The sequence below is a fragment of the Capricornis sumatraensis genome, chromosome 1 (genome assembly GCF_032405125.1).
Source record: "Capricornis sumatraensis isolate serow.1 chromosome 1, serow.2, whole genome shotgun sequence".
Classification (NCBI taxonomy): domain Eukaryota; kingdom Metazoa; phylum Chordata; class Mammalia; order Artiodactyla; family Bovidae; genus Capricornis; species Capricornis sumatraensis.
The window spans coordinates 56,153,572-56,168,332 of NC_091069.1; the positions used below are offsets into that span (position 1 = coordinate 56,153,572).

The 14,761-nt window shown below is 41.3% G+C and overlaps 1 protein-coding gene and 1 pseudogene across 1 annotated transcript in view; one reads left to right on the forward strand and one right to left on the reverse strand.

Moving 5' to 3' along the window:
* Nucleotides 1-7,262: 7,262 nt before the first annotated feature.
* LOC138091727 (protein POLR1D-like) lies at nt 7,263-7,619 on the forward strand (annotated as a pseudogene).
* A 1,981-nt stretch (nt 7,620-9,600) lies between these two features.
* Nucleotides 9,601-14,761, reverse strand: part of SUCLG1 (succinate-CoA ligase GDP/ADP-forming subunit alpha) — a 35,972-nt gene continuing 30,811 nt past the window's right edge. The window contains exons 8-9 of the mRNA XM_068977455.1: nt 11,335-11,523; nt 9,601-9,832 (exon numbers count right to left, since the gene is read on the reverse strand). Of these exons, the coding sequence (XP_068833556.1) occupies nt 9,806-9,832; nt 11,335-11,523 (216 nt within the window). The 3' untranslated portion in view covers nt 9,601-9,805. The remainder of the gene's footprint in view (nt 9,833-11,334; nt 11,524-14,761) is intronic.

Sequence of the window (14,761 nt, forward strand, 5' to 3'; positions counted from 1 at the left end):
GCAATAAGGATTTTTTAATTGAGGTATGTACATTTTTTTTAACACATAATTCTATTACCACTTAATATAGTACAGGGTAACATAGCTTTTACATGCACCGGGAAACCAAAAAATTGGTGTGACTCCTGTTATTGTGATTTTAGTTTTATTGCAGTATTCTGGGACCAAATTCACTACAGACTGCCTGTATTTAAAATGAGCCCTTTTAGGTCACACCTGAGTTGATGGCAACAAGTGACTCATGGTAAGATCTTGGATACTTTCAAGGGAGCAGCTGGGCAGGCCACAAAGACGAAGCATGTTGTTAGAGGGTTGACATTTTCAGGGTCCCCTGCAGATCTCTAGGGAGGGGAGGGGGACTGGAAATGAGTTCAATCATGTAGCCATTGATTGACTCAATTACGCCTACGTAACAAAATATCAGTACCACTCTGGACAGTGGCATTCAGGGAATTTCCTGGTTAAGGAACATACTGATGTACCAAGAGGGTGATGCAACCCAACATTATAGGGACAGAAGCTCTTGCACCCCACATTCAGAGCTTCCTATTTATCTCTTCCATTTGGCTGTTCCTGAGTTGCATCCTTCATTATAAAAATGTCACCGCAAGTATATTGCTTTTAGAGAATTCTGTGACTCATTCTAGCAAATTATTGAACCTGAGGGCTTTGTGGGATGCTCCAAATTTGCAGCCACACAGGACAGAAGGATGAGTGGCCTGGGGACAGCCAGGACTTGCAGCTGGTCTCTGAAGTGAGGACAGTCTTTTGGGACTGAGATCCCTAACCCATGAGGTCTGAGTTAATTCCTAGTAGCTATATGTCAGAATTGAATTAAATTGTTCAACAGCTAATTGATTTTGGAATGCAATGTGGGAACGGAATCAGCCAGATTAAAGGCTGGGAATAGTGAAGCAGGGCAAAAAGAGAATCCCATTTTGTACTGAGCCCAGAACTCCTCCCATGGGTTGTCATTTTGGCTGTTTAGAACATTATTTGAAGGTTGCTAATGTGAATGATTATGAAGACCAGGCCTTCCCTGAAGAACTGGGTTGTGCTGGGTCCATGCAGAGCAGCTTCAGAGCTAGCAACAGCTACAGCTGGAGCAGTGGGCAGAGCAGAACTGCAGCAGTGGATGCACACCACTATATATAAAATGGGCACCCAACAAGGGCCTACACTATAGCACAGGGAACTCTGCTCAGTATGCTGCAATAATCTACATGGGACAGAATCTGAAAAAGAATAGATACATGCATGCATGCTAAGTCGCTTCAGTCGTGTCCAACTCTTTGCGACCCTATGGACTGTGGCCCACCAGACTCCTCTGTCCCAGGGATTCTCCAGGTAAGAATATTGGAGTGGATTGCCATCCCCTCCTCCAGGGGGTCTTCCCAAAACGGATCAAACCCATGTCTCATATGTCTGCTGCATTGGCAAGAGGGTTCTTTGCCACTAGCGCCACCTGGGAAGCCCAGATATATGTATATGTATAACTAAATCACTTTGCTATACACCTGAAACTAACAGAATATTGTAAATCAACTATGCTACTGCTAAGGCATGTCAGTCGTGTATGCCTCTGTGAGACCCCATAGACAGCAGCCCACCAGGCTCCCGTCCCTGGGATTCTCCAGGCAAGAATACTGGAGTGGGTTGCCGTTTCCTTCTCCAGTGCATGAAAGTGAAAAGTGAAAGTAAAGTCACTCAGTCACGTCCGACTCTTCATGACCCCATGGACTGCAGCCCACTAGGCTCCTCCGTCCATGGGATTTTCCAGGCAAGAGTACTGGAGTGGGTTGCCATTGCCTTCTCCCGAAATTAAAAGAAAAATTTTAAATAAATATCGAAAACATCTAAAAATTTACCATTAGCCAAGGGTTTTTGTTTATTATTTCAAACCACTCATTTCATTGTCAAAATATAGAAAAAAAAAATAATTACAAACCTTATAGATGGGAAGGCAAATGTGACCTGATCAGAAATCAAAGACTGACAAGAATTTTTGAAAAATTACTATTTAAATATTCACCATTACCTAAGGTTTAATGACCTTTTCACTATATGCCTGATATGCTGCAAAATGCTTTGCATGCCTTGCATTACTCCCGTAACCTTCCCCCTAACTTGAATTTTTCATATTGGTAACTATTCAGTGCTTGTTAATAACTTTACCAAATGATGCAGTCATCACCATGAACTGGCTTTAGAACATTCTAATCCTTCCAGTAAGCTCCCTCATGCTGAGCGGCATAAAAACATATTCACCATATGTAAAACAGCCAGTGGCAATTTGCTGTATGACACTGGGAGCTCTCATCCTATCTAGAGTGTAGGATGGGGTGGGAGGTGGGAGAAGAGGGAGGGGACAGACACATGTATACTAATGGCTGATTCATGTTGATGTATGGCAGAAACCAACACAATATACTAAAGCAATTATCCTCCAATTAAAAATAAATTAAAAAATAAAACACTGAAATGCTTGAATGGGGGGAAAAAGATTCCTCATGCCCATTTACAGTTATCACCCCTAGATCCAGGTAATCACTAATCTACTTCCTGTTTCTATACATTTGCCATTTCTGGACATTTCATATGAATGGAATCTTCCAATTAAAAAAAGAAGAACTACAGCAAGAGTGTTGGGTGGGCAGGAGAAGCCGCATCTCTGCCTGAGGGGTAAGGGTTGGAGTGGGAACTGAAGAGACAAGATTCCTGGAGAGGATTTCTCTGAGGCTTTGGCAGGACTCCAGAAAAGGTGTGACCAATTCTTACTCTTGGGTTGACAGCGCCCTGCTGTTTCTCTCAGCAAGAACCTACCACACACCCAGCCTCCTGAACAGGGTGTGAAGAATTCAAGGAGAATCCTATTAAATTTAAGGAAGACACAGTACCAATTTTACACCAACTCTTTCAGAAAATAGAGGAAAAAAGGAAAATTTCCCAATTACTGTATAAAGTCAATATTATCCTGATACCAAGCCTGGCAAAGATATTACAAAGAAACAAAGTTTTGACAAATATCCTTAACAAAATATCAGCAAAGTATTCCAGCAACATGCGACAAGGGAAGGCTCATAACCAAGTGGCGTTTGTGAACAGGAATACAAGTTAATGTCAAAAAACCAAATTTTTTTTAGCCATGCCACACAGGATGTAGGATTTTAGTTTCCCAACCAGGGATTGAAACTAGAACCTCAGCATTGAGAGCATGGAGTCTTAACCACTAGACTGCCAGGAATCCCCCAGAAAGAAACATTTAAAATGATCAAATAAAGGAGATAGGAAATAGTCATTTCAATAGATTCAGAAAAATCAGTAGACAAACTTCATCACCCATTCACGATTAAAAAACAAAAAACAAAAAAAACATTCAGCTACCTTAGAATAGAGGGAAATTTTCCCCATGGGATAAAGGAAGAACATTTATGAAGATCCTCAAGCTAGCATCACTTTAATGGTGAAATATAGAAAAACAACCTCAAGATTGAAAAACTAGACAGACATCTGTTCTCACACTGATTCAACACTGCAGTTGAGTAAGCACAACACATCAAGAAAAAAGAGAAACTAGGCATGACAACTGGAACGGGAGCAAAACTCTACCCAGAGTTCACATGAATTTGTATATTAAAAAAGCTAAAAGGAAAAATTTTTTTAAACTGCCAGGTCTAATAAATTCATTTTAGAATAGAAGGTCAATGTACAAAAATCAATTTATGTTTGTATATTTTTGCAAGAAAGAAAACTGGAATATGAAACAGTCAATAAGGTTAACTGGCAACTCTTTCCAAAACAGTTTATAAAACTTAATTAACTCAATCCCAACCATCATCCTATAGAAATGAACAAATTTATTCTAAAATTTTTATGATGCTACAAAATTTGAAGTAGTTAAACATGTCAGGATCAGAAAGCAGTGAATTAAAAGGAAAAAAAATGTTGTTCTTTATGAAAAACCTTCATTAACCAAGATACCAGCAATAAAATGAGTGAACAAGTCAGAGAGTGTAAGAAAATGTTCATAAGCTATTGGTATATATCTGAGAAAGGTCTCTTATCTAGGATATATAAAGAATTATCAGAACTCAGAAATAAAACAATCCAGTGAAATAGAATATAGGCAAAAGACTTGAAAAGATACTTCATAAAGGAAGAAATACCAAAAGCATAAACATATTAAAAAATGTTCAACATCATTACTCTCCAGAGAAATGCTAATTAAAACACAATGAGATACCCTTCACACCTCTTATTAGAAATGGCAAAAATTTTAAAGATCAAAAATACCAAATGTTGATGCAGATATACAAAACCAGACTCATTTTGTTGGGGAGAACATGTCTTCTAGCAATTCCACTCCAAGAAAAAAAACAGTCTATGTTCAGAAAAAGACTTGCACATAAAGGATCACAGCAGTGAAGTCGCTCAGTCATGTCCGACTCTTTGAGACCCCATGGACTGTAGCCTACTAGGCTCCTCCATTCGCAGGATTTTTGAGGCAAGAATGCTGGAGTGGGTTGCCATTTCCTTCTCCAGGGGAACTTCCCGACCCAGGGATCGAACCCAGGTCTCCTGCATTGTAGGCAGATGCTTTACCATCTGAGCCACCAGGGACTCTTTATTAGAAATGGCAAAAATTCTAAAGATCAAAAATACCAAATGTTGATGAAGATGTACAAAGCCAGACTCATTTTGTTGGGGAGAACATGTCTTCTAGCAATTCCACTCCCAGTATCTCTCCAAGCAAAAAAAAAAAAAAAACAGTCTATGTTCAGAAAAAGACTTGCACACAAAGGATCACAGCAACTTAATCTACCAGGGCTGAAAGCTAGAAACAACTCAAGGGCCAGCAACCAGAGAAAGGGTAAACACACTGTGGTATATCCATACAATGGAACAGAACTCATCAATGAAAAGGAATAAGCTCTGACACAAGCATATAAGCTCTGATAGAAGAACATCACAGAAATCATGCTGAGTGAAAGAAACCAAACATAAAACACTGTATCTTTTTTTCCTAGATTCCATACATATATGTTAATATATTTGCTTCTCTTTCTTACTTCACTCTGTATTAACTAGATGTAGGTTCATCCACCTCAGTTCAACTAACTCAAATTCATTCCTTTTCATGGATGGGTAATATTCCACTGTAGGGGCTTCCCAGGTGGTTCAATGGGAAAAGAATCTGCCTGCCAATGCAGGAGATGCAGGAGACACAGGTTTGATTCCTGGGTTGGGAAGATCCCCTGAAGAAGGAAATGGCAACCCACCTTGTATTCTTGCCTGGAGAATCCCACGGACAAAGGAGTCTGCCGGGCTATAGTCCATGGGGTCACAAAGTATCAGACACGACTGAGCAACTGAGCATGCAGCACACAGTACAGCAGCAATACTCCATTATATGTATGTACATATATGTATGCACTACTTCTTTATCCACTCATCTGCCAGTGGACATCTAGGTTGCTTCCATGTGCTAGCTACTGTAAATAGTGTAGCAATGAACATTGGGGTACACGTGTCTTGATGAACTTATTTGCAGGGCAGGAATAGAGACACAGCTGGGGAAGGAGCAGGTGGGATGAACTGAGAAAGTAGCATTGAAAAACATACATTCAGTCAGTTCAGTTCAGTTCGGTCACTCAGTCATTCAGATGCTTTGCAACCCCATGAATCGCAGCACGCCAGGCCTCCCTGTCCATCACCAACTCCCAGAGTTCACTCAGACTCGTGTCCATCAAGTCAGTGATGCCATCCAGCCATCTCATCCTCGGTCATCCCCTTCTCCTCCTGCCCCCAATCCCTCCCAGTATCAGAGTCTTTTCCAGTGAGTCAACTCTTTGCATGAGGTGGCCAAAGTACTGGAGTTTCAGCTTCAGCATCATTCCTTCCAAAGAAATCCCAGGGCTGATCTCCTTCAGAATGGACTGGTTGGATCTCCTTGCAGTCCAAGGGACTCTCAAGAGTCTTCTCCAACACCACAGTTCAAAAGCTACCATATGTAAAATAGATAGCTAGTGGGAAGTTGCTGCATAACACAGGGAGCTCAGCCTGGCACTCTGTGACAACCTAGAGTGGTGAGATGGGGAGGGAGGCCCAAGATGAAGAGGATATATGTATACTTAGAGCTGATTCCTGTTGTACAGCAGAAACCAACACAACATTGCAAAGCAATGATTCTCCACTTAAAAATAAAAATTAAAAAAAAGACTACATACTATAGCAATCCTTTCATATACATTTCTAAAACAGACAAAAACTAATTTAAGATGAATAAAAATACAGATTATCTATTGGGGGAATAGGATGGAACTTTCTCATATGAAGGAAATGTTGTATATCCTCATTAGGGTGTGGTTACATACCTTTGTCCATTTGTTAAATATGCACAGCTAAGATTTATGCATTTCAGCAAATATAAATTTTACCCTGACAAAACACCTATCACAATAAAAACACTGGCAGGAATGGGTTGGAGGTAGACATCATATAGTAATAGCAAAATGTTGCTCATTGTCATAGCTGGGTGACGGGTGCACAGGACTTCATTATATTACCATAATCATTTTGTAAATGTTTGAAAGTTTCTGTAATAAAATTTTTTTTAATGCACGGGGGTTATGAGTTAAACTTTTACCTTTTGCTTATAAATATGAAATCAGAAAAACCAGAACCAAATATCCTGCTCGGTATGTTTGAGTTGCTCAGAGCAGTAGTCGTAGGAGGGGAGAGAAGTGAGAGGTGAGGAGTGGGTGACTTCTCAAGATGCTGCAGGGGTTGGAGAGGGAAGATGGGAAGCAAAGACAAGGGAACTAGAAAGGGAAGATGCCAGGTGGGAGAGAGAAGGGGTCAAGAGGGCACTGAACTTCCTGGTTTAGGACCAGAGGTGTGAGAAGAGAGGGCTCATCTTGAGATGGGTGTTTGGGGGACAGAACAGGAGGCTGAGCCTGGAATCTGGGACCCTCAAAAGAATGCTGAGGTCACTGGCCTCTCATCTGGATTGGTACTTGTCACAAAGCCTCAGACAAAAGGAGGACTTGTCTGCCCTGGAAGGATCTTGGAGGTGCCAACCAGGGAGACTGGAAGTGACTTCCTCCCTGGCCATCATGTCAGCTGTGCTGCCCTGAGCATAAGCATGAGGCAAGTTAAGAGTTTACAGAATAGCCTTCCTGCCGCGCCCGCACGCTTCGAGGCATGGGGCAGAGCCTCCGGCCAGCCCGCACCACCTGAGGATCCCGGAAGCCGCCCCCGCCATGGAAGAGGACCAGGAGCTGGAGAGGAAAGCAATAGAAGAGCTGCTGAAAGAGACAAAACGTGGGAAAACAAGAGCAGAAACAATGGGACCAATGGGCTGGATGAAGTGTCCTCTTGCCGGGACAAATAAATGATTTCTAATTAACACAATTAAGAACACCCTGCCCTCCCACAAAGAGCAAGACCACGAACAAAAAGAGGACACGGCGAAAAGCCAGAGCCAGAAGGAGGAAGGGCGCCAGAAGCACCGGTCTCACCCGTACAAGCACAGCGTCCACGCCCGGCGCTCGCCGCCCGGGAAGCGGGGGAAGCGGGGCGGCCACGAGAAGTCACAGACACGGTCCAGCAAGCGGTGAGGTGGGGGCCCAGCGAGACCCTCCCAGAGCCCGGGCCTGGGGTGGTGCGGAGACACCAGGACGGGTTTACAGCAGGGCCTCCGTCCTGACGGCGGACAGTCACCTGACGCTCCACGAAGGAGCACAGCGACGTCCCGGCAGGTTTAAGCGGCTTCGGCAGTGTAATATACATTCGCCTGGGTTTTCTTCTGTCTTGTTTGGAAGTTGGTTTCAAAATAAATCTAGAATTTATAAGTGTTCGGAGATTATTAAAACTAGTTCCAGTTTTTGTTTTTGTTTATTGATGTGCTGCACTTGTGGTCTTTTCTCGGAATTTCTCAAAACAGAAAGATACTTGTCGATCCTATTTTTTAGGGGTGACGATTTTAGAAACCTGGCCAGTCACCATATTTGTGAAAAGCTGTAGCCCTTATTTACCCGGAAATTCCTAAGAGCTCTGTACCCGTTGACCTTTAAATAAACAACGTAAGAAAATCTCAAAATCCTTTTGAATTTAGCAACCCCCCCCCCCCCAACAATCAATAACCAGGGGTTAAAAAACTGTCTCTCTTCTTTCCTTGTGCATTTTCAAACTCATTCCTGAGATAGAACACTTTTTCTGTATTTCATTTTGGGGGTAACATGTACATTTTAAGTGGTGCTTTTAAAAGAACCTTCAAAAGTTAAAATTAATATTATTTTCGTGCTATGTCTTATTTAGCTAAAGACCTATGATGCCATTCTTAGGTGTTGTACAGTTGTTTCAGAAATCTGGATTTTAACTAAAAGTGTTTACAATGCCTTAAAAAAAAAAGTTTACAGAATAAAAAAGTAAGAAAAATAATTTTAAAAAAATAACCCCCCACAAAAGTGTTATGAAGTGACATAAAGCCCTGGTAGAGCCCACCTTCACATATGCATAATGTATACTCCAGCCGGGTACCCTGTGGGATGGGGTCATGAGCCCCACTTTCAAGATGAGGAAACAACTGAACAGGAACCAAAGTCTTCTTGACCCAAAGCCCATCAAGACACGGTCCTTGGCCCAGGCAGAATACTTGGGCTGAATCCATCCCCCAACACCTGCTCTTTGCACCTGCAGCAGCCTGTGCAAAGTCATGGGAGCTCCCAGAACACCCATTTCCCCAGTCTTCCAAACCTCCTCCAGCCCTCTCAGGATCACTCCCCCAGGCACCTCCCCAAAACGAGCTCTTTCCTGCTCCCTGCCTTTGCCTGAGTATGTGTCCTCCTTTTTGCACGGCTGGTACCTTCCCAGCCCTGAAGGACCTACTCATCACTCCTCCCTGGAAAGGCCTCCCCAAACAGCCTTCTTGAGGGTCTTCTATTACTATTTTCAGAAGCTCTTGTTTCCTTCAGGGCAGCTACACAAAGTAAGAATATTTTCTTGCTTCTTCACTGGAATTGTTTGTTAACAAGCTCCCTTTCAAACTAGAGAATGGCTAACTGCTTTCTCAAAGTGAAATGTCTGAAACCTCAAGCAAAGAAATGTAGGCTCTGGGTGGGGAAGGAAACAGCCCTCTGCAGAACCACAGAAAAACAAAGCATTATTGAAGATTCCACTTCCCAGTTAGGCAAAAACTGAAACTTGGATGAGCTCCTACCTATAATCCTAGTGATAATGATGGTGGCAACTGGCAAAAATTAGGTTGCCTTATCATGTGCCAAGGACTTCATATATTTATCTCCAATCCTCAAAACTATCCTGTAAGACGAAGACTATTATGTACGTAGATATGACAAAACTGTAATTCAGAGAAACTTAGTCACTCTGTATCTATGATAAATGCCAAACTGAAATGTTTATACTCATTCTCTCAAAAGTTTTCATTAGAATGTCCTCTACAGAGCCCAATGAAAGACACAAACACGCACACAGGCATACATGTGCACACACAGCCCCCTCCAATTCTCCCCCTCTCCCCATCCCCACAGTGGAACAGTAAAAAGTCTCTAAAACCATATTCAAATCAAGTGGTAGATTTATTGGCTGCTTCTCTTATTTAGTGAGGTGAAAACACCTCAGTGTAGGACACTCTAAACCTTGTTTTGGCTTCCTGTTGTGCTTGAAAAGACCAGCAACAGGTGGGCGGGCGGACGGTCAGTGGACATCAGAAGCAAACAGCCACCGCTCCCATTGCTACAGTGATTCATCCATAGGCTTAAGGAATCTTCTGTCTGTTTTTCTTTCAGAGCATCTTCCTCTTTTCAAACTCCTTCAGGAACAGAAGAACAGGAGAAGAGAGAGGGGATAAAAAGATTAAAGCCTCAAATTACATTCATGGTCAAAGTGATTCTGAATTTAAACTGTGTTTAGATTCTGAGACTCTTGTCTTTAGGATCCCTTGAGCAACCAAAAATTAGAGGTAAAATGCACCAGGATGAGGGGCTTGAACACAAAATGACAGTTTTCAAATGAGTCCGTGTCAGTCTGATTTCACTAAGTTAGATTCAGAACTTAAGACTTTATGTCTCCTAAATGCAGAGGCTGTGAGGTTTTAAATTATGCTTATTTTCTACTGCAGTATTAGAGTTAGGAGCTGACAAACTTGATTGTGCTTATCCAAACATGTAATGCTATGTGTGAGCCACAACAGCCCTTTTAATAAGGCAATGGAAACAAGTTTGTCTAGTTTCTCAGAGAATAAAACTAAACACAGATTTAGTGCAGATTTAAACAAAACATCAAGAACCTCAGAAATATAGGAAAAGGCAGCAATACTGAAAATCAGTTTCTCTAGATTGTAATAATTTCTCTACATTGTGAGAATTAGAATACAACAGGATGTGTAGGTGCCTGCTGCCACCTGCTGGAATAAAATGGTAATACATATCTTCAATAATTGAAGCATTTGCTTTTTCCCTTCTTCCCTCTTCTCTCAAATAAAGAAGATTCTTCCTCACAATACTCACTACCTACCTAGATTTCTTTTAAACAGTATGGCACACAGTGCCATAAGACAGGATCACGCAAAGATTCAATAAACTAGGAGTTTATTTTATTATCGCTAGGACAGTGCCAAAGAAGAGTATGCCAAAACATGTTCCCTCCTGGGAAGACAATATGGGCCTGTTTTCAGCACGTGTACAACACTTTGGCTTTTGTTTGCTCTTTTTTTTTTTTTTTTTTTGGTAAAGTCTATAATCATCATAAAAGTAAAGAGAGAGAGCCTTAAATGATCAGTCAAAGAGATAGGCTGCCAAAAATCACTGCAGAGATTATGGAAGACACCAACTAAAAATCCCCATCCTCGTCTTTAGTCTCCATCCATCCTGACTCCCAGTTTTTATTTCTTCTTAGTCAGTTTTCAACCTCTCCCCCTGGAAAAATACCTATGGAGTCAGCACAACTATACCCCAAAGGCTCTCCATGGAAAAAAAAAAAAACACAAGGCAATTTTCTGCACCACTCCTAAAATGGAATTCACAGCACTTATGGACTCTGAAACCCTTTCTTGTATATCTTATCTCACTACTCACAAAATAGCAAAGGGAAATGTTTAACGAATTCAGGTTTTGAATCAGAACCTTATCCCTGGTCATGCCCAACCAGGATATTGGGATCTTGGTGGGGTTGCTAGAGACCGTTAAGCTGCAGACCAGCATGAAAGAAACAGAGGAGACTCAGAAGAAAAGACCACGGCTCCCAGGCCACCAGTGTGGCCTCCCACTCTAAGGCCCATAACCTCCGAGCACTCAGGCCACTGCTCCAGCTCACCTTGTAGATGGTGGTTCCCAGCTGTGCCGGGGACATGCTGACCACAACCCCAGCACTCTGCAGGGCTGCGATCTTCTCTTTAGCTCCACCTTTTCCTCCAGCAATGATTGCCCCTGCATGACCCATTCTTCTGCCGGGAGGAGCAGTTAAACCAGCAATGAAGGACACCACAGGCTTGGCCTTGGGACCCTGGAAAGTGGGATTTTAAACATACTGATGAAGAAGTTGATCAAAACTGGACCTCCAATTCATGACTGCCAGAAAATGACAAATGGTTGGGGCCAGTCACTCATCATCACTAAGAAAACCAACAGAAATATTGAGCTGTGACTGAAACTACTGCATTCTCCTTTAAGATGACTCAGCTTTTCCTCCAAACTCATAAAAACAATCCTGAAGCAAAACTGTTAACTATTTAGATATTAAACTTCAACTTCACTGGCATAAGCTGATTTCCACATACACATGTGACTCTTCCATTTGAAAAAAAAACTGAAAATACATGTTATATGATTTGTGATGATAACAAATTAAGACACAGATCAGGTTGTTTTGTCTTAATTCATTATTAGTTTAGCTTTAATAAATTTGTTTAAAGGAAAAAGATAGTGTATTGGAAAGGACTGAGGAGTCGGGGTCTCCAGTCTCAATCTCCACTTGACTAAAGTCACAGGACCCTGGACAAGGCCCATCACCTCTAGGCCTCTGCTGCCTCATCTATGAAACGAAATAGCTAAATTAGATTGGGAGCTGAGGGTCCTTTCTCCTGACATTATAGGATGTGTAAGAAGGAAGATCAGGACTGGTCTTATTCAATAAAAATCCATTCTAACGCACAACTGCCACATGCATAAACAGCACAGTAGATTCTGAGGTTTAAAATAAAAACCCAACACACAGGAAATGTAAGAATTCCTGTGGGAGGAAAAAAAGAATTCCTGTGCTCTAGACTTATAATGTTGTTGAAGAAATAATATAAAATACGTATATATCTCAGTCAGTTAATAGATGTCATGGAGCAACGTATGAACATACAGTTATGATTCACAGTGAGTGAAGTAACTCAGAGGCAGTAAGACATCCGGTAAAACAGAGCGGCCCACAGAAAGCAGAACCCGAGCACAAGTGGAACCTGGGTGCCTTCAGGCACTATTATCTTCTCCCAGACCAGCAGTTCTCAAATCACTTGGTCTTGAGACCCCTCATACTTACAAAAATGACTGTGGATCCCAAAGAACTTTTTTTAATGTAGATTATATCTGATATTTACAGTATTAGAAATTAAAGCTGAGAAATTTTATAAGTATTTATTAATTCCCTTAAAATAATAATTTTTTAAAACTATTTTTTAAAAACATTTTAGTGAGGAGAGTGGCATTATTTTACATTTTTGTCAATCTTAAGTGTCTAATTTAATAAGAGGCAAATAAATTCTGATATCTGCTTTTATGTTAGATCTACTGCAAAAATGTTATTTTGGCTGAAGTACAAGAGAAAATCTGGCCTCACACACATATGTACTTGGAAAAGGGAGAAATATTTTAATATCTGTCAGATAACTGAGGATATTCTTTGACACTGAAACAAACCTCTTCAAGTGGTAATTTCTTAATGGTTACATGCAATGGAAACCCACTCCAGTATTCTTGCCTGGGAAATCCCATGGACAGAGACGCCTGGTGGGCTATATAGTCCATGAGGTCACAAAGAGTCAGACATGACTGAATGACTAAAGATGACGATGATGATGCAATGCTGGAATCTGGAACCACAGTCCTTTGTTATTTTATTTCTTTCTTTGTTATTTTAAAATCCATTCATCTTTTTGGATCTTTTACCTCTAATGATTGTGTAACATTCATTGGTCAGAAGGAAAATATAGGTTCACAGAGTTATGGAGATCTTCTAAATGCTGATACATTTCATCATTCAATATCAACAAATCATTCTTCATTATTACCTCCAGCCTCATTAGAGAAGTCTTTAGTAGGGGGAAGTTGTCAAGTTCATGGTGGCAGAAACAAGTATTTTAAGAATATTCATTTGAAAGCTCAAACTTAATCACTGTCAACAAATGCAATGAGTTGTTTTCCTTGACAACACACACAAACACAGCAGGACTGCTTTGTTCACTGTTGAGGAAAGATTCACCAAATAAATACCCAATAACCAGTGTGCCTGGCAGTCATTCTTTCCAGTAAAACTGGTGGTCCACAAAAAAAGCAGCTAATTTAGCTCAAAATTCAACTAGGACAGTGCTTTACTTTCCATTTCACCACAAAACTACTGACTTGAGGGTCAAGACTTTATAAAATTAATAATCTTTACTACTTCATTAAGGACATTCTTAAATAAAACTGACTTTTTTTAAGCGCATGGCAGTGCAAGTTCACTGGCACAGTTTGCTTCCACTAGCTTGACCCTCGTGAAGGCGCCAGCATGCCAGATTCTACAGGTTCTACATGGTCTGACGCTGCTGACTCCAGCCTCTAGACGCCAGCTTACTCCAGTAATGCCAGACTGCTCTGCCTCCGGGGCCTCTGCTGAGAAAGTTCTCCATCCTCCTTGGATACTTGGCAAATCCTGATACCTTTTAAGACGTGGCTCGAGCCTCTTCTTCCCCGCTAACCCTTCTGACTCTTCCTCCCACTCTCTCCACAAATGCCCTTCAGTTGCTCATCTTTGTTCAGCGACTCTGCTGTGCCTTTGACACTTTCTATCATGACCCGCAGCACACTGGCTATGACTTATTCCCCACAGAGTCCCCTCCTAGACGATGACTCTTTGAATGCCAAGACTATGTTTTCATTTACTTCTGTATGCCCAGCATCTACTATAGGAGAGAATTAAAAAGAGAAAGCTAAATCATTTATTCACTGGGTGCTTTGCAAAGAATGTGAGCATCTGATACTTGAGTGGCACCACTTTCCACTGGATCCCTCTGTCCCATATTCAAATAGTGAGAATGTTATATTAGAAGGAAACATGATTAGCATGAACCTAGAATGTCTGACAAATGTATATCTGTCCTATTGTCAACGAAAAGTCACTTGAGATTTTTTTTTTTAAGGACTGAAAAATACAATAGAAAAGACTATGAGGAAATGTAGTGTGAGAACAGGACACAGAAATGTGAAGTGTGCAAGACTAAAAACAAAAAGATGAGTTAGGATGGCATGAGCGGAATCTGAAAGATGCCCAGGACTGTGTGTCGTGTCCCTGAGCCCTGCGACCTGACTCCTGACCCCTGCTGGTGTAATGGAGAAGTCAGGCCCACCTGGAGGGAACCTCAGCTCTGAAGTACTTACCACTGGCAAATTACCAGTTTCCTTACTCAAAAAAAGACAAAAACATCTACTCAAAGTATCAAGATAAAGGTTAAAAAACATTACTCCTGCAGATAACTACTGTCATTATAATGATGATA